This window comes from Phragmites australis, chromosome 5 (genome assembly GCF_958298935.1).
Source record: "Phragmites australis chromosome 5, lpPhrAust1.1, whole genome shotgun sequence".
In the NCBI taxonomy this organism is placed as follows: domain Eukaryota; kingdom Viridiplantae; phylum Streptophyta; class Magnoliopsida; order Poales; family Poaceae; genus Phragmites; species Phragmites australis.
Window position 1 is genome coordinate 7,109,176 of NC_084925.1, and position 18,379 is coordinate 7,127,554.

An 18,379-nucleotide genomic window follows, 5' to 3' on the forward strand; every position below is an offset into this window, starting at 1 on the left:
GGTTCCAACATGCTCCTCTTCAACCACTTCGTCCTCGAGCTCATCCCCGACGCCCGGCCGGGCCACAGCACGAGCGGCAGGGGCAGGCGAGTGGGCGCTGGGCAGCTAGGTCCCGTCGACCGTTGGAGCCAAGTGAGCTCGCCGCCGCCATCGTCCTAGCTGCCATCGACCCCGAGCTCGCGGCCGCCGCAGATCGAGCAACACGAGGCTGAGCTCGTGCAGGCTGCTCTCCAACCCGGCGATTTGCCCAATCCGTCCAACCCAGCATACAGGTAAATACCATGCCATTAGCCCATTATCGAGGTCAAAATTTCCCCCTTTTTTCTCTGTCTAATTACTCTTTTGTTTACGATGCGGAAGTAGGATAAAGAACGGCTGGATTTGTAGGGATGTGTGTCTGAATTTGTAGGGATTTATATCATCTAGCTAGTGTTTAGCTGCTGCTGTGTAGACAGTGTCCTTCCATTTGCAATGCTTTTGAATCTGATGTGATCTGCGAGGTATTTTGTACCGGCATGCCTCTGTGATTTTTTTTTTCTCTTATGTGATTATATGTGTTTGCTATACAAAACTGATAAAATTGTCACGAGAAGTACATATTTTATATTTTTTTTACATATAGGACCGTGTTGATGTCAAAAAAAGTTTCAGTAATGTTAATCAGACAGTCTCTTCAGCTCTGAGTAAAACGCAGTGGTCTTATGGTCAAAGCTCTACGCTTTGATCTATATAACTGTTTTATCATTTTGACGCGTATACCAAAAACCTTAGTACAATAAAATACTCTGTTTGACTTTTCGGCTAAATTTGCTCAAAGGAACAGCTTTCTAATACATGATCGGAGTGAAGAGTAATCATGACACGCTGGATCGCGCACACATTTGTAAGGTGGACGAAGAAGGCGTAGAAACCACCGACAATACACACGCGCCATATGTTTCCTTACGCACGAGCCGGATGACTGCCTGCTGTCGCGTCCCGGTGGACGAAGAAGGCGTAGAAACCTCCGATCACCGTGGAGCCTGCCAAAGCCCAAACCATAATAGCAAGTGCAAGCGGCATGACGGCGGCCACCTTCAGGGAGAACATCACCGTGAGCAGCGCGGTCAGCACCCGCACGGATGCCTTCACGCAGCGCACGCGCCAGGAGTTGGGGTCATGCACTGGCCCAAACAACTGCAGGCAGTAGAAGAGCAGAAGCAGGTCGAGGTAGGAGAAGGCTACGAAGGCGATGGCCCACGGATCACCCTGCGAACTGTAGATGGCCATGGCTGTGTTTAAGGTGAGGAACCAGAAACCCATCATGGTGAGCCACGTGAAACCGCCGTCGTGAGGAGGGGTCGCCACCCCCCGCCACGCGCGGCCTCCCTCCAAGTCCCCGTCGGCAGCGGGCATGCCTGCGTGGGGAGACAAAAGAAAAGAGAGCAGAAGAGAAAGGACGCTGGATGCGCGAGCGGAAGCCTATTAGCCTAGAGAGCTCGTTGGATAAATTTCTGAATTCCGAGCAGGCCGGGCCGGGATATTTATAGCTGAAGTGCTTAACATGAGTGCCTTCCATGGCGTTCTCCAACCGATACGCTTCTTGCTCGCTAGCAACAATTGTGACGATTCCGACGAAAACAACGGCTCAACCGAACTCGGTAACCGACGGTAACGAAATCAGTCGTTTTGGGGCATTACTATTCGCTCCACCTCGCTTGCCATATCTAACGAGCGGGAGAGGCCTATCATCTCCTGTTTGCTGCGGAAGGAAGGAGATGATGACATATGGGCCTCGTTCAAGTTTGCTGCTAAGGAATGAGACGATGACACGTGAGCCCGTTGATAGTTATAATTTTCTTTCGCATCTTCTTTATTCAAATTAGTGATTACTGTTACTCTAAAAATTCTAAAAAAAATTACGTGTTTCATAATCTATGCGAAACTCATTTTATTGGATTCATCCAAAAATCCTATGTAGAATTTAAACTAAAATTCTTAAAAAAAGACTACTTTTATAACTTCTAATAATTGTTAGGGTCTCAAATAAATTTCCAAAAATCTAGAAAATTTCACTAATATTCTTCTTATGTAATGGACTAATTTTTAAAAAAAATTAGTCCTAGGTTATATGGTGAAAAAGTGAGTTTCTTTGTAATGCTACATTTATGTGTTTTATCATTTTATGTGATATTCTTCTTCTAATTCAATTTGAATTTAATCAAAATTTAACCATATACAAAATTTAGCCGTTGAAAATATAGTTGTTGCAAATATTTTTTAGTTATAGGGTACTAATAAAATGTAGGTGAGTGGAATTTAGGGAGTGAAATTTAGTGAGTTGGTTGAAGCGCGTAGAGAAATAGAGATGGAATATTTTGAAGAGGCTCTCTGTATGAATATATAGAGAATCAGTTAGAGATGCTGTGATGTCCTGTTTCGTGATTTGCGATTCACTTCTCGAGGCTTGTGTTGCAGTAAGCTTGGCTTCAGAGCTAGGCCGGTCAAAGTGTTTTGGGCAAAAGAGTGCGATTGAGACCCCAAAATACAAAATGTAGAGTGTAAATCTGTTTATACAATAATGCTCACACATTTGTAAGGTGGACGACTGCTCGCGCACAACAGATAATACACACGCTGTTGGATATGAAATTGAATGCTCACTCGGTCGCTGGTTACTGTTTAGGGTGATTTCGGATGTACGTTGAACAGCAGCTTCAGCAAGCGAGTTCAGAATAGAGTGCACACAACAATTTTTTTCGGGGTTCAGGAACTAATCCTCACTTTTTTTAGCTTTTCTATTTATTAGGCCCATAGACACTGACACGGCGCACATCCTGACCGATTCTAGTGTCCATCATCAAAACGACGCCATGATCCTCTATCCTCGGTCAAAGCTAACTGAACTCACATGCTAACTGAATAAACTCACCAAAAACTGACTGAACGAAACCCGAGTCTGTTAGTCCAATGCACGCATACATACAACTCCACACCATTTCACCCCCTTAATCATGTCATACATGAGACTTCTCTCACACCCAAATGTTGCCTCATCTCGATGAACTTGATGTGTTCGAGAGGTTTTGTTAGAATATCGTTAGTTAACCTTCTGAATTTACATGAGCTATCTCCATCTGTCTCTCTGCAAGACACTCACGAATGAATTGGTATCGTATGTCTATGTGCTTGCTTTTGTTGTGATAAACTGGTTTCTTGCACAATTCTATGGCTGACATGCAATCCACTTTAAGCTTGAACATCTCAGTGCTCTTGCCAACCAAGTCACCAATGAACCGAGCTAACCACAAACCTTGGCACGCAGCAGCAACAGCAGCAATGTCGTCATCATCACAAGAGGATAGAGCTACAATCTTTTGCTTCTATTAACTTCAAGAAATCAGGCTGCCTCCCAAGAAAAATGCACAACCACTTGTGCTCTTGTGATCATCCAAGTCACTAGCAAGATCAGAGTCACTATAACCCACAAGATCTAACTTTAGATTTGCTCTCTTTCTGAAAATACATCCATATATGAGTGTCCCTTGAATATATCTTAAGATCTGCTTCACTGAAGCCATGCTTAAAGTTGTGGGTTTCTCCATATGATGACTTACTACTCCAACTGCATAAGCTATATCTGGTCTTGTGTTAACTAAATACCTCAAGCTTCCTACTAGGCTATGGTATCCAGTAGGATTCACCATATCACTACCTCATCCTTTTGTCAGCTTCATCTTAACTTCCATTGGCGTCAAGCTTGGATCGCATGTTGACATTCTTGCTTCTTGCATAATCTTCTTTGCATAGTTTTCTTGGCACAAAGTGATGTCTTCATAACTTTGCTTCACCTCTATCTCAAGATAGAAACTTAGAAGACCCAAATCGCTCATTTTGAATATAGAACACATCTGGGTCTTGAATTCTTCAATGTCTCTGCTTCTTGACTTGGTGAACACCAAATCATCAACATATACTCCAACCAGTAACATTTCACCAGCATTCTCCCTCCGGTGCACAGCGTGTTCTGTTGAACTCCGACTAAAACCAAGAGACAACATTGAGGATTGGAGTCCAATTTTGGGTTCCAAGCCCGTTGAGCCTAACAAAGCCCATACAATGCCTTATGTAACCTAAGCAATGAACCCTTTTGATTTGTATCAACAAAGCCAGAAGGTTGCTGCACATACATCTCTTCGACAAGATCTCCATTAAAAAAATGTAGATTTCACGTCCATGTGGTGAATCTCCCAACCACCATGCGCGGCTAAAGCTACCGGCACACGCACTAAATCCATTCTTGCCACCGGTGTGAAAACTTCCTCAAAATCCACCCCCTAGCATTGAGCATAGCCCTTTGCCACATGTCGAGCTTTGTGTTGTATTACCTTGCTTTCGAGATCATTTTTTAGCTTAAAACCCCATTTTAAGCTGATGGCCTCGTGACCAGTTGGCAATGATGTGAGCTATCAGGTCCTGATGTCATGAATAGCCTTCATCTCTTCTTCTATGGCCATCCTCCACTTCTCCTCACCAAGTGCTTGCTCAACATCCCATGACTCTTTAGTAGCTATATGACAAAAATCTTCATCGTGTTTTTCAGACAACTGCAGAGGAAGAATGTTGTAGCAAATATTATGAAGCGAACGATACCGCAGAGGGCTTCCCTCCAAATCATGTGATTCCCTAGTGGGTGGTGAAACCCACTCGAGGCCACCTTGCTTTGACGAGAAACACCTTGTCGAGGTCGATTGCTGGGCTAGGAAGGGAGTCTGCAGCTCGTCTGGCATGGTTTAAGACACCGAGCCCTGTTCGGTGCAGCTCCAGTTCTCTGACAGTTCAGTCTATTGTGCCAGCTCACTTGTTGCTCTACCAGGAAGACCTACTGCATCATCAAACAAATATTCCACGGTGAAATCTCTTAATCACCCCCTTTTGGTTGCATTCTCCCACTGCCAACCCTTCTCCTCTTCAAACACAGCAGCCCATGTTATATTAACTTTCCGGGCAATTGGATCATACACATGTAGGCCTTTGTCCCTGATGCATACCCAATCAACACCGTTTTCATTGATCTGTCAGGTAGTTTCGTCTGGCCAAGGCCCCCAACTTCTCTATATAAGCTAGACGTCCAAAAGTCCTCAAGTACTCCACATTCAAAAGATGGAAAGAGATGGTGGAGATTTCATGGTAAGTTAAATTATGATAATACTGAATTATTGATAATCACATGCATCATATTTGTAGTTCATGTTTTGGTTAAGCTCATTACTCTGCTTTTTTATAATTAAATTATGAAATATTGCCAACTTGCCATGTGTTTGATTTATCTGTGCAATCTTATCGTTAATATATGATGCTACTATCACATGCCTTATAGATTGTATAATTATGGTCTTTCTTCCCGCAGAAACTTCCATCAAGGTATACAGCTGCTAAGAGCACACAAGAAACAACTCCACTTGAATTGTTAGGCTTCTGCAGCCATATGAGGGCATAACCCGATCAATTCCAAAGGTAAATTTGTTAAGAAGCTCTAGCATGCTTAGTCGTTCAAAGCCTACCACCGTTGAGGAGTCTCCATGAAGCTCATAATAGCAGGAAATATTTTCTTCTTCTTTCATGTTATCGTAACAGTAGGATATATGTTTGAAACATGGTACCGTTGCAACGTATGGGCTCGATACTAGTAGTTATAGATATGGGACTGAAAATCAATTCAGCCAAGCTCCACAAATATTTAAATCCGAGACATTCTCAAGTCAAAATTCAAGCTGAGATGATTATTGCGTAAAAATACAAATTACAAGGAAGTTGTGTTCCTTCCATTCTAATATAAGCAAAAAAAAAAAAAAAAAAAAAAAAAAAAGTGGTGAATTCAACTAACAGAACTTGCACTTTTCCACGAGGCTACATAGATTTAAATAAATTATTTTTCCTTAACTCACTTTTTTATTTATCTTTTACAAATACGTGCAAGTTCACATAATCTCAAGCTAAGGTTGCGTGCCAAATTTCTAAGGCCCTGTTTGGGGGAGCTGGAGCTTATGGGCTTTTTTTGAAAAGCTGTTTTTCTGAAAAGCTGCTTATGGCTTCTGAGATAAGCGGTTTGGCTTATGGGCTTAATTTTTAGCTTCTCAGCATACCAGCTTTTCGAAAAAGCCACCCTCAGCCAGCTTTTCAGCTTTTAGTTCATTTCACCAGAAACCAGCTTTTGCTTCTCAGAAAAGCTTCTCAGCAACCTGCCTGTTTGGGGGAGCTTCTCAGCTTTTCTGAGAAGCAGAAGCTGCCAGAAGCTCCCCAAACAGGGCCGAAGTCTATCATTAGGAAGTCATGAGCCATACACTAATAAAAAATACTCATATCTGACAACTTATCTCATATGGTCCTTTCTGTAATAATTTATTATAGTCGGTTTGAAACATAGAGCATCTGAGATCAATCGTGCGGCAAGAAATTATGTGATAAAGTTTTATCCTAGATGGTTTAAAAAACTGTACAGAATTAAACAGTTTGTAGTAAATTTATGAACTATTATTTAAAAAACGAATTTTCTATGAATTCTTTATAAATCATACGTAAAAGTTTCCAAAATATATCAAAAAAATTTATCAGCTATAGGTGATGTTATGTTCTACACACATCCAAAATTTCGTGAACAAATTCGGAAGACAACTTGTAGGTGTAATAATGTGAGCAATGTTTTTTTGTTCTTTTGTGGTGAGCCATCTTGTCTTTTCTTATCTTACAAATTTGATTAAATTCATTTTCAAAATTTTACATGTTTGTATCAGACTCAAAACAAAATTACAGTTGCCCCGCTCGCTGGTCTCTGTCGGCATCGGCAACCGCCCAAACCCTCGCGGTCGCGCCTCCTCCAGAACCCCACCATGGCCACCGCCGCAACCTCGGGGACTGGGGCCGCGTCCGCACAGCCGCCGCGGCAGTAAAATCTGGCCCGGCAGAGCGAGTTGCGCGTGGAGGTGCTCCCCGACGCGCCCTCCGCGTGCGCCTCGTCGCCGGCACGGCGGAGATCTTCGGCAACGAGCTGGCCCCCGAGGGCTGGGTCCCCGTCCCTCCCCGCTCCATGATCGCCGTAAGCACGCCGTCCCCCATCCCCCCTACAGCAGAAGAAACCCGCGTGGCTCGTCCTGCTTCTGCCACCATTGCTCGGTGCTGACTCGCCCTTTCTGTACTTCGGACTAGATTTTCACTTGGCACGGCGCGACGGTGGAGCTGGACGGGGTCAGCGAGAGCGAGTACACGTCCGACGAGTTGAGCGCCGGTGTTTGATTTCTCTTTCTCGTTATCATCTCTGCGTAAATTTGGGGTACTGAGGTTCCTGGATGCGATGTTGTGGTGAGATGGTTCTGTTGTTGTGGGCTGCAAACGCCCATGGTGATTTACGTCAGCACGCACGCCATTCTAAACGCTCGGCGGGCAAGGGCAAGGGCTGCCGCAGTGCAGGGGGGCGACCTGGATCTGGATGCCTCGCAGGTGAGTGCTCCTGTTTTGTTTCATATGGTCTCATGATCATAAAGTTGTAGGATTATTGCATAGTTGAAGATCTGTAGGTGGCGCAAAGTTGTATCATATAAAACAAGTAGTTAGTCAGCTAAAACAACTAGTCAGACAGCTTGTTAGTTTTGCAATTTTCGTTGCGCGGTGTGGATTTCACATTCCTAGAGATGGAGTGAGTTTAATACATGAAACTTGAAGGAACACCACCATCTGTAGTTCTGTATTAATGTTCAAAAACATATTGCGATAGTTTCCTATGTGATCCTGACATGATGTTATAAAAACATATCGCAATGTAGTTATATGTAGTTCTGTGTAGACGATAGAAAATAGATTGAAATATGGTCCTATATGATTCTGTAGAAACAAATTGCGATTAAACCTAACAGAGTGATGAATGCCCTAGAACACTATCATAGTTTGAACATGAACACGAGTGTAATGTATTTTACAGAAACATAATGAACTGTTGTTCTTGGTACGGTTGTACAGGACTTTTGTACTTATATTTATCTCCATTTCATTTGTCAGGACTAAATCACTGAAATTTTCTTACTCTATGTGGTTTAGGGACCTAGAGTGATTGTTGTGGGGCCAACGGATTCTGGAAAAAGTACTCTCTACAAGATGCTCCTTCACTGCGCTGTCAAACTGGGCTGGAAGCCTACATACGTGGACTTAGATATTGGCCAGGGGTCTATAACGATCCCTGGATGTATTTCTGCTGCACCAATTGAGAAACCTATAGATATAGTTGATGGGATTCCCTTGGAGATGCTACTGGTATACTTCTATGGCCACCCAAATCAAATGTATCTCTCTAGTTTGTTCTTTACCAGTTCTTACTCACTACTCAGTGCTTTCTGTATATAAGACTGCTTTCTACTGCTTCGGCTCCTCAACTGTTGCTTGTATTGCCAACAGTATTAATGCGGATGTTTACAAAGTTCTTATGAAAGAGCTAGCTAAAACATTGGAGAAACAGTTCTCTGGTAATGCTGAATCTAGGGCAGCAGGAATGGTTATCAATATCATGGGGTGGGTTGAAGGGCTTGGGTACGAGGTAAGTTGTTGGTTTCAAATAACTAGCTAGTAATTTTCGAGTGCATGCCGGTGGCAAATATTATCTGCAGTAAGTGTTAATTCCTTATTTGTACTCTTGCATTTACTTCTCAATGCAATTGAAACCTTCAAGGTCAATGTAGTGCTGGTACTGGGACAGGCAAGTGATGTGTTGCTTTGTTCATGTGAACATTACTAGTTTATTACATAGTGTGTGTGTTTTTTTCAGAAGGGATATGATGTAGATAACTGATCCTTATTTCATTTCGGACTCACTGACAACCACACTAACATATTCTATATTAGATTTGATGATAATGTTATCTGTTCAATTTATAGCAAAGTAAAGCATTGATAAATGTCCTAGGCAGCTAAGCATTTCATTATAGTACTATGCTATTATCAAGGTATTATGTTAATCCTTTTATAAAAGAAAAATGTTTCCTATAAAATCATTGATAAAAGAATGGAGATCCCATTGAGTAAGAAGATAAATGTGTTGCAGCAGTAAGGAGCAGTTGATCTCAAGTAGAAATAAAATATACTCTGCAAGCAGTACTCCCTGGTATCATGTTTTCTTATAAACAGATCATCAAGTGCACATACTGAAGTCAATTGAAATATTTCTTTTAAAATTTGAACCCAAAAAAGTTATAGGCCATATAAAGAAACATCTGCTGCCGAAAACAAAGATTTCTAGTGACATTTCTAATTCTAGATAAGAAAGTCAAAAGAACGCTCACAGTTTGTGCCAACTGACAAATGAATCAATTGTAGGCGCAAAACACCAAGAGTGCAGCATAGCAGTTGTCACTAACAGATGAATCAATTATCATATTAGCTTGTATGATTTCTCATATTGGCATACAGTATTGGTAATGCATTACCAGTGTGATTTAATATTGTCAAAAAAAGTGCTCTACAGAGCAGTACTGTTAGTCATTTTATCTTGAATGTGGAGTCATCGATAAATATGAAATCATACAATAGTGAAGCAGCTTGTGGGGATTATCTGATCCATCTCATGTCTTGCAGGAGAAACTCTGGAAGACATTAAAAGATGCAGTACAAGGCAAGCCCAACATCGATGTTGTAAAACTTCATAAATCAGAGTTAAGGGAAGCTTTATTTTCTTGAAATAGAATGTGCCCAACTATGCCATCAAATTTTGGTTTACAAACAACAAGGCTTTGTTTGGTATCTAATGTGATTTTTTTATTGATGAAAACTTGAATATACTTTTGTTGCTGTACACTGTCACTCTCTTTGCCTCTTCCATTTTAATTTTCTAATGTTAAGCATTGTTCTGTCTCAACCTTATGTCATGCTCTGAATTGTTAAATCCAGGTCCTAATGCGCCCTTGCAGGAGTACTTTTATGGGATGGCAAGTGATCTGGCACCGCACTCGGAACATTATCAATTTCAGTGATGTCTCGGTGTACAGGATTGGCGGTGGTCATCAAACTCCCCGCTCAGCTTTGCCTATCGGTGCAGAGCCTGTGGCAGATCCTACTCGGCTTGTGGCCGTTAACATCAGCTCGGATATGATCCATAATCGTATGTTTTGCCGTGCTTCAATTTCTTATCCTGACGTCGATAATTGACATATCACAGTTCTTATGCGGGTTTATGCTCTCTACAAATTTCCTGTGTAAAATGCCGTGTCCAGATCTTCCATTGCTCATTTCAATTACTTGGAAAAAAAAAGGTCAAAATGACAAACAACTTCGTCAATAGGCTCATGAGCCTGCGTCATTTGCACATACTGAATAATTTCATCTAAAACCAGCAATGAATTTGGCTAAAACCATTTGCATACAAGTCAAGCATAATTATGTACATAAAACATCGAATTAGTTTATCAAACTGATTTCAAACCATTTATTCTTGGGTTATACGCAAGTTGCTCCTTTGGAAAGCAAGGAGGGCACGTCAGACGTGGATGCTGCAAAACCCAAACCAAAAGCACTTCCCCGTCTGGCCAGAGTTTATTCAGCCATGCATATGATTCTGACAGCACATGTTTTAGCAAAAAAAGAGAACATAATAGGGACGATCCTACTGCAACTTCCCTTCACTTGTCTACAAATAATACAAAGTCGAAGTACAACAGAAGAAAAATCCACTGGCATTTAACTTTCAACATCTTGTATAAAGGTCGAGAAGCAGCAACAAAATCTCCAAACAAAAGAATTGGGAGACATACAGCTCGGGCTCATGGAACCCGTATCTAAGGACAGAAGATCTACAGACCCTGACACCGCAGAAGAGAGGAGCATCAACGTCGGTAAGTTAAAAAGGCCACTGCCACAATTACAAAAAGTAGTCTGGAGTTTTGCGAGTTGTGTCTGGCTCAATTTGCCGAGGTGCTGGGTCAAATTGGAGGAAGTTCTGGTCCATGTTTTCCCCGATTTCAAGAATTGCAGCCATGTTGCCACAGCGATAACAGTAGTTTGGCGCACTGAAGACTGTGACAACATTCTTATCCTGCATGGCAGGATATAACAGTAATTATTCAAGTTTCCTATAGGATAATTCTGGAAAATAACATTCCAAGGCCAGAATACCAGAGGATCCTTGAATCAGCTATTTGAAGTCATGACTGTAACACTAACATCAATAACCACAAGGATGCTAGGGCTATGCTTACAACAAAGCCATAGTTATGTTGAGGAAAATGTAGTCTCAATCATCAGTTTATAATAATTACACCTGTTAATAAGCGTAAGAAGTTGCATGTTTTCTTAAACTTTTGTCAGGGACAGGTTCTATGAGAAAAGAATCAGATTACACCTGTTAATAAGCTACCATTGGATCCCATCCCCCCCCCCCCCCGAGTCAACTATCGTAATTGTAAGTTGCTAGCTAGACACTCCAGCAGCTACCATAAAAAGACTGTATTCACACTTTTCAAAAGATACTTTTTAGGGGAATCCTATATTATCAGTTAATTGTGAGCAGGTAAATAATTCAAATGAAGACCCACCTGGCACCAGTTGAATCCTTCCATTACAAGTTGATGGGCCCTTGAAATGAGAGAGAGACCATTCGTATGGTTGAACTGTTGTGCAATATCTTGCCCAAATGTGTAACCTGCTCCTCTTGGTGAAATTCCCCACCCACATCGGTCATCTGGGTCAGACCACAAAAGATCACACATGGGTCCTTCATGAGGAACCTGCATGCATTATTTTCAGAATATGTTGTGTGTTAGCCGAGGATGAAAAATTGAGCAGTTATGAATAAGGAATATATGAATGAAAATTAAAAGTTATGAATTGAAGACCCAACAGGCATCATTCCATAGCCTTCATGAGCACAACCTAGAAAGTCAGGCAATAATACTATTCGTATAACTGTAAATAGTTATCTGCATAATGATCCACATAACAAACTGTAGCATTTCAATCTTTCAGGACTCAAAAAAGAAATAACGCTCTACCAAGAAACATCATGTAATCAAAGGACTAAAAATTCAGAGCACTTTTTTTAGTTTACAGTTGAAAGTAAAACTTTCCACAAGCATATCCACAAATTCAAAAAAAATGCCTAATAGATAATGTTTAACAAGTAAACATAATTGCATGAATAATGATTTCGTCCTCAAAGTAAAATATGCACCAATGGCTCGCCTTACAAACTTAATTATAAAAGAGCAAGCAGGGGAACTTATAATAATTATCAATTTAACCATGCGCTCAATCAAATTGTGAATGAAGATCACCAAAACAGTAGGCAGTATATACAAGATAGCACTCTATACATACTACATAACAATGCACCGCATGCAAGGTCAAGAGTAGCATGCACATGATAAATCAAAGAAAGTATTAGAAACCAATACAGAAAGGTCTGGCTAAAAGACCTGAACTAATACCGATCTGATTGAAGGACCTGAACTAATACCTATCTGATTGACATAAAGTTAGGAGACCTCCCAAGAGAATAGTTGTATCAGAGGAATAGCCCAATATTTAGGATTCTAAAGCCAGACAGTAGTACAATACCATTTATCTATGCAAAGCATCTCACTTATCACTAGTCGGTAAACACTTTTTAATGTTTACATCAGAGGAAGCATATTGTCAAGTAGAAAGGCACAAGTATAAAGTGGCATGATTCAAGGTTTCTTTCAGTAAGTGTTGGAGATTTTTGGTGCTTGATTCGATCTTTAGATTCAACCCAATGGCTATCGTTGCTGCTTTTTAGCTGCCCTTTTTGAAGACTAATTCTCATTTGCTAAAATCCCTTCCATCAGAAGACATGCCACATGGTTCTTTAAAAAAATATCGTTCTAAGTATTTCCATGACTCAAACAAAATTAGAGTGGCATACTAGCCTACATAAATTAATAACTCACTATTATAGCATCATACAGGTACCTAAATCAATAATAAGGGCCTTCAATTTCTAAACAACTAAACAGTTTGAACCATGTAGCTGGTATACTATGTCTGTGCATAACAGTCAATATCACAAAATTATCACCAGCAAACAAGATACATTGTTGATACTGGAGATGGAAATGAGGCACTAGCTCATGAAGGAAGTGATACGCTGTTGCCTACCTCTTGTATGCGATCAAGAGAACGAATGTTATCTAATGTATCCAATGATGGAGAGAGACCACCATGGAGGCAGAAGACCTACAAAATGGAAGTCTCTCATACGTCAGGCATACATTCAGTAAACCTATAGTGGTGTCAACCATAATCATTTGAAATGCAAACCTGATTTTCTATAAGGGCTGTGAGAGGCAAATAATCGAACAAGTCTGTAAAGTACTTCCACACATTTGCATTTCCGTATTTTCTTAAGCATTCGTCGTAGAAGCCATACCTGTAACAAAGAAATCAATGTCAAGAAAACTATGCTGTTGCACTACAGGTGTAAAGTTTGCAGAATAGGTCGTGGAAGCAGCATGTGTGCAAGTATAGCATGTGTCTTGCAATTGTGGAGTAGTTCGTTTTTTTTGGGGGGGAATGTTCCATGTGTAGTTCTTTTCAACTTGGATATTGCACAGGGAGACAACACAGCAGTAAACGCTAAAATCCATGAAAGATTAAGGAACAACATAACAAGAACCTTAAGAAATTTACTGCAATGTGTTAATACGGCAGAAAATTCATGGCAATAAAACTACCACATCTTAGCTGGAATTTTTCTCTAAACAACTAGTTGGCAATGCCAAGCGTGTAGACACAACAAAAGCATTATGGTTTAGCACACTAAATCAACATAAATTTGCTTTTATGGTCCAGCATAAAGAAGACAACTTCATAAACAAACTCTTGCCCAAGTAATTTAGCCAAAAAAAATTAAGATTCATATTGGGGCTTAACATTTTGTAGTGTTATGAACTAAATAGAGTTCCAATCACAAGGCAAGGTGCCTTCCAAATTACTAAAAGGCAAGCATCGTATGCACAAGAACATGTGCTTGATATGGAATAATCCAATTCCAGATTCAACATTCTAGAAAGTTAATTGAGGAATGAGAACATAATATGTGATCAAGCATGACAGAAAAAAATCCATCTTGAACACTTGTAAAGTACTAAATGATGAAAGTGGGAACAAACAATTAGGTGTTCCAGAATAAAATCCAAATCAAGAATACATAAACTCACACTTGAGTGATTTGTCTGCTCTCATGATTTCCTCGAAGTATTGTAATTCTATCTCTGTACCGGACTTTCAAAGCCACTAATAGTGAAACTGTTTCCACTGAATAGTAGCCTCGATCTGCAGTGAAGAGAAATAGAATCAATTTAACAAACATGACAATGATGCTACAGAAACTATAGATGGAAATGAAAGCAGCCGTTAGATTATCCATGCCCACAGCTCAAAAAAAGAAAAGAAATGATAGGATTTCCCTTCTACGTGTCTAATAAGTAACATGGAGTATGGCATCACCATATCTAACTGCCAAGAGAATGGTGCAACATTTCTGGAACTTTCTAAATAAAGATCAGCACAGATGCAACAGACCAACAAATCGAGCATGCCCGCTCCTGAAGCACACTCACATTTCTTGTGAATTGCCGGCACCCAAATCCAAATGTCAAATAACGAACACGCTCGCTCCAGAAGCACACTCACATATCTTGTGAAATTGCCGGCGCCGGAATGCAAATGTCAATAAATAAAAATTCTTGTCTTCATGATTGTCACAAGAGCTTACAAAGCTCCTCAATTCTCATAGGGGCAAAATGACAAGGATGCCGACAAGATCCTCACAGACTAGACCCAAACTCTGACACATGACCAGCACAGGGCATTGGCCTCCACAAATAGCACCACAAGAACCTCAATAGACTACATAACCAACCAGAGGTGGAGGGTCCCTAGGACTATACCGGGCTCTGGCCCGGGCTTCCCAAAATGATTTTTTTAACAGTGTATCCAAAGTGGACCATTACTTGGCCCAGGCAGCAATGGATTTGGGGGCGTCGCCAAATCAGGGAAGTGGATCGAGTCAATGGTGGCTGGTGGGCCAGAAGGTGCCGTCGGCAGATAAGGCGGTGAGCAAATGGAGCCAGCTGTTTCGGAGCTCATCGTCCGCGTCTAGGGTCACCGCGCTGGCGTTGGAAGCATCGTCGCCGGGGTCCGCATGCCGTGGTCTGCGCGTGAATATGTGATCTTGGCTCCTGAACCCAGATGTGTTTACTAGCGTGGTGGCTCGCTTGTGCAGGCAACTAGGGGAGGCCGTGAGGCATGCGTTAAAAGGCGCTGGGCTGCTGAGGGGCATCGTGTCGTCGTGCGGGCCATGCAGCTGCAGGCGCTGCTGCGTGACCAGCTCGTGCAGTCAGTCGTGCGGAGGCAGCTGGCCGTTCAAGTGCATGGACGCGCTGCTGCAGCCTGCAGGTGCAGGAGTCAGCAGCAGCATGTCACGAGTCACGTCTCTCTTGCAAGTTGCAAGCTCGGAGCAGAGCATCCAAGATCCAACCAAAACAAGGTATGCTAATTGTCAAATTGTTGATTTTTGGCCCTGTCTTGATTCTGGGTCACGCTCCGCCACTGTAAACAACAAAGACGTCCCCAGATTTCCCGACAGCGATTTCTTCCAACAACCCGGCCGTAACAGAACCACCAAACCGCTCAAATCCTCTGCGCAATCTAAAACCCCCAACTTCTCCCGTACCAATCGCCGCAGATCGGCCCAAAAATCAGGCATCGGCACGGCGCGCGCGAGCGTGACGACTAAGAAGAAGAAGAGGGGGGGGGGGGCAGGGAGCCGCACGAAAGAAAGGGGGGCGCGCACGTACCGACGTAGTCGCCCATGAAGAGGTAGTTGGTGTCGGGCGCGTCGCCGCCGATGCGGAAGAGCTCGATGAGGTCGTAGAACTGGCCGTGGATGTCGCCGCAGACGGTGACGGGGCACCGCACCGGCTGCACGTTCCACTCCTCCATGAGGATGGCCTTGGCCTGCTCGCAGAGCGCCTTCACCTCCGCCTCCGGGAGGTGCTTGCACTCGCGCAGCTGCGCGATCTGCCGGTCCAGATCCCCGTGCGACGGCATCTCCGCCGCCCGCTCCCGCCCGCAGCAGAGGTGGTGTGGGGGGAGGGGGGACTCCTTCTCCGGCGGCCGAGCTCGCCGGCGGTCAGGTCGGGGCTAGGGTTTGCGGGGGATCGGAAGGGGACGGGGAGGGCGAGCTCATGCCTCCATTTTTTTTCGCCGCTGCTTTGTTTTATGGGAAGCGAGATTTTTCTTCTCGTATCTCGTTCCAGGTGTACAGAACGACCAGGTTGGGATGGGTGGATGTGTGGTTTGGTGCTTTTCGAGGGACTGAAATGTAATTATCAGGGTCAAATGGTCGAGGTAGACTTTTGTGTGTGTGGCTACGTCTTGCTAGCATTTGAAGGCCAATATGAACCTGTTGTCTCTTAACATTTTATTCCTTTCTTTTATAAATATATGTTGTTTTAAAAAAATCAATCAAAACTTTAAAACTTTTACTAACAATAGTTTTTAAAGTATTTAGTTTGAAAATTTTAAAATTATATATACGATTTGTCTTGAAAAAAGTTTTCATAAAATTACAAATTCAATAAATTTTATAAATATATTCTAATAGAAAATAGTAGTCAAAGTTATGCATTGGAAACTATATATTGTCCAAAAGGACAAGTATTTATGATTTAGAGGAGTATTTATTTCAAAAAATAACGTAATCCTGAGTTTTATACTATAATATTATATAGTGTTATAAAAAAAAGAACTCTATGATGCTACGAGTGCGACATACTTGTAGTTTGCTAAACATCTAAGTAGGGCAAGTGATGATGACCTCCCGTGGAGTGCAACTTGAAAGAAAGCATAAAAGAATGCATATTGAGGGTTAAAAACCTAATCATAGACAAGGTAGTTAAAAGAGGCCATAAAGGAAACATAGATCATATGAGATAAGTGTATTGCATGTTCTCACAAGATATTACTACAAATTTCTTGTAGCCCAAAAAAAAGGTTATTCTAAAATATTACGAAAGACTAAGATAAATTTTTTAGAGTGAATTATATAAAAATACAAGTACTATTTCATTTATAACACAAAACTACAAGTATTGTGATTAGTAACATAAAACTACAAGTATTGTACATTAATTTAATATAAAATCCAATTTTAATTAAATTCACTAAAAATAGTCTTAAGTTCTTTAAAAATCCTAGAATATTTTGTACGTGATCCATAATCAATGTGCAACTTATTTAATTGGATTCATCCAAAAAGCTATGCAGAATTTAAACTAAAATTTGCTAAAAAAAGGCTATTTGTATAAATCCTAATAATTGTTATGGTCGCAAATAAAATCCCATAAATATAGAAAAATTTACTAATATTCTTATTATATGATTGAATAATTTTTAAAATTATTTTCATCCCTATGTTATATGATGAAAAAGTGAGTTCATTTGTAATGCTCCATTTATATGCTCTATTTATATAGTTACAAAGGAATTCACTTTTTCACCATATAACCTAGTATTGAAAATAATTTTAGAAATTATTTCATTATATAAAAAAATATTAGTGAATTTTTCTATATTTTTAGGATTTTATTTGAGACCCTAACAATTATTAGGAGTTATAAAAGTAGTATTTTGGAGAGTTTTAGTTTAAATTCTACACAGGTTTTTGGGTGAATCTGTCGGTGACATGGGAACCAGGGTCCCCAAGTTCCGAGACCAGAACAGCAGAATGCCACATGGCGTCATCCCTCGGAGACCAACTCCCCGAGGAATGAGAAGAGCCAGTTCCGGGAGGGGTGCTCGGGGCCATGAACAGTTAGCCCCCGAGCACCGGAGTTCCCCGAAGACCCGAGAAGAGCCAGTTCCGGGAGGGGTACTCGGGGCTATGAACAGTTGGTCCCCGAGTACCCGGAGTTCCCCGAGGATCCGAGAAGAGCCAGTTCCGGGAGAGGTGCTCGGGGCCATGAACAATTGGCCTCCGAGCACCCCTAGTTCCCTGAGGACACGAGAAGCCCCTTGCCAGTGGACCCCACGAAGGCTCCACGGTGAGGTGTCAATCGGTGGGAGGTCCGATGCTGCATTAAAGAGGGAGCATGGCCAGTCACATCCAACCACTCCCTCCCACGCCTATTGTACTGAGTACGTTAGTCCCTGCCACCGTCTGGCAGGAAGACGTGGGGACATTTAATACGACGGGTCCCATCGCACGGCACCCTGCGGGGCCGCATAAAGGAAACGGTTTGGAGATATCGTCACTGGGCTCGAGGCGTATCGCTGCCACCCTACCGTGTCAGATCTTCTCTGACCGAACGGGCATGCGGGGCGGTTCGACGGCTGCTCGGTG

At 41.9% G+C, this 18,379-nt stretch overlaps 2 protein-coding genes and 1 pseudogene across 2 annotated transcripts; 1 reads left to right on the plus strand and 2 right to left on the minus strand.

The window, feature by feature from the left end:
• Window positions 1–852: 852 nt before the first annotated feature.
• LOC133917415 (uncharacterized) lies at window positions 853–1,458 on the minus strand. The gene has a single exon (XM_062361314.1). It carries the CDS (start codon window positions 1,393–1,395, stop codon window positions 943–945), a length of 453 nt encoding a protein of 150 aa, XP_062217298.1. The 5' UTR covers window positions 1,396–1,458; the 3' UTR covers window positions 853–942.
• Window positions 1,459–6,869: 5,411 nt separating this feature from the next.
• Window positions 6,870–10,191, plus strand: LOC133918632 (protein CLP1 homolog; annotated as a pseudogene).
• A 411-nt stretch (window positions 10,192–10,602) lies between these two features.
• Window positions 10,603–16,317, minus strand: LOC133918631 (serine/threonine-protein phosphatase PP2A-3 catalytic subunit). Its single transcript, XM_062362594.1, has 6 exons — window positions 15,834–16,317; window positions 14,193–14,307; window positions 13,294–13,402; window positions 13,132–13,209; window positions 11,550–11,741; window positions 10,603–11,050 (listed from the first exon to the last, which is right to left on the minus strand). Exons 1-6 carry the CDS (start codon window positions 16,084–16,086, stop codon window positions 10,877–10,879), a joined length of 921 nt encoding a protein of 306 aa, XP_062218578.1. The 5' UTR covers window positions 16,087–16,317; the 3' UTR covers window positions 10,603–10,876.
• Window positions 16,318–18,379: the final 2,062 nt, after the last annotated feature.

Excerpts from the sequence above, each read along its gene's own strand:
- LOC133917415 (XM_062361314.1), bottom strand. The coding sequence starts at position 1,395 with ATGCCCGCTGCCGACGGGGACTTGGAGGGAGGCCGCGCGTGGCGGGGG.
- LOC133918631 (XM_062362594.1), bottom strand. The coding sequence starts at position 16,086 with ATGCCGTCGCACGGGGATCTGGACCGGCAGATCGCGCAGCTGCGCGAG. Across the intron at positions 14,308-15,833 it reads CTTCATGGGCGACTACGTCG|ATCGAGGCTACTATTCAGTG; the intron begins GTACGTGCGCGC and ends TCTTCACTGCAG. Across the intron at positions 11,051-11,549 it reads AAGGATTCAACTGGTGCCAG|GATAAGAATGTTGTCACAGT; the intron begins GTGGGTCTTCAT and ends CCTGCCATGCAG.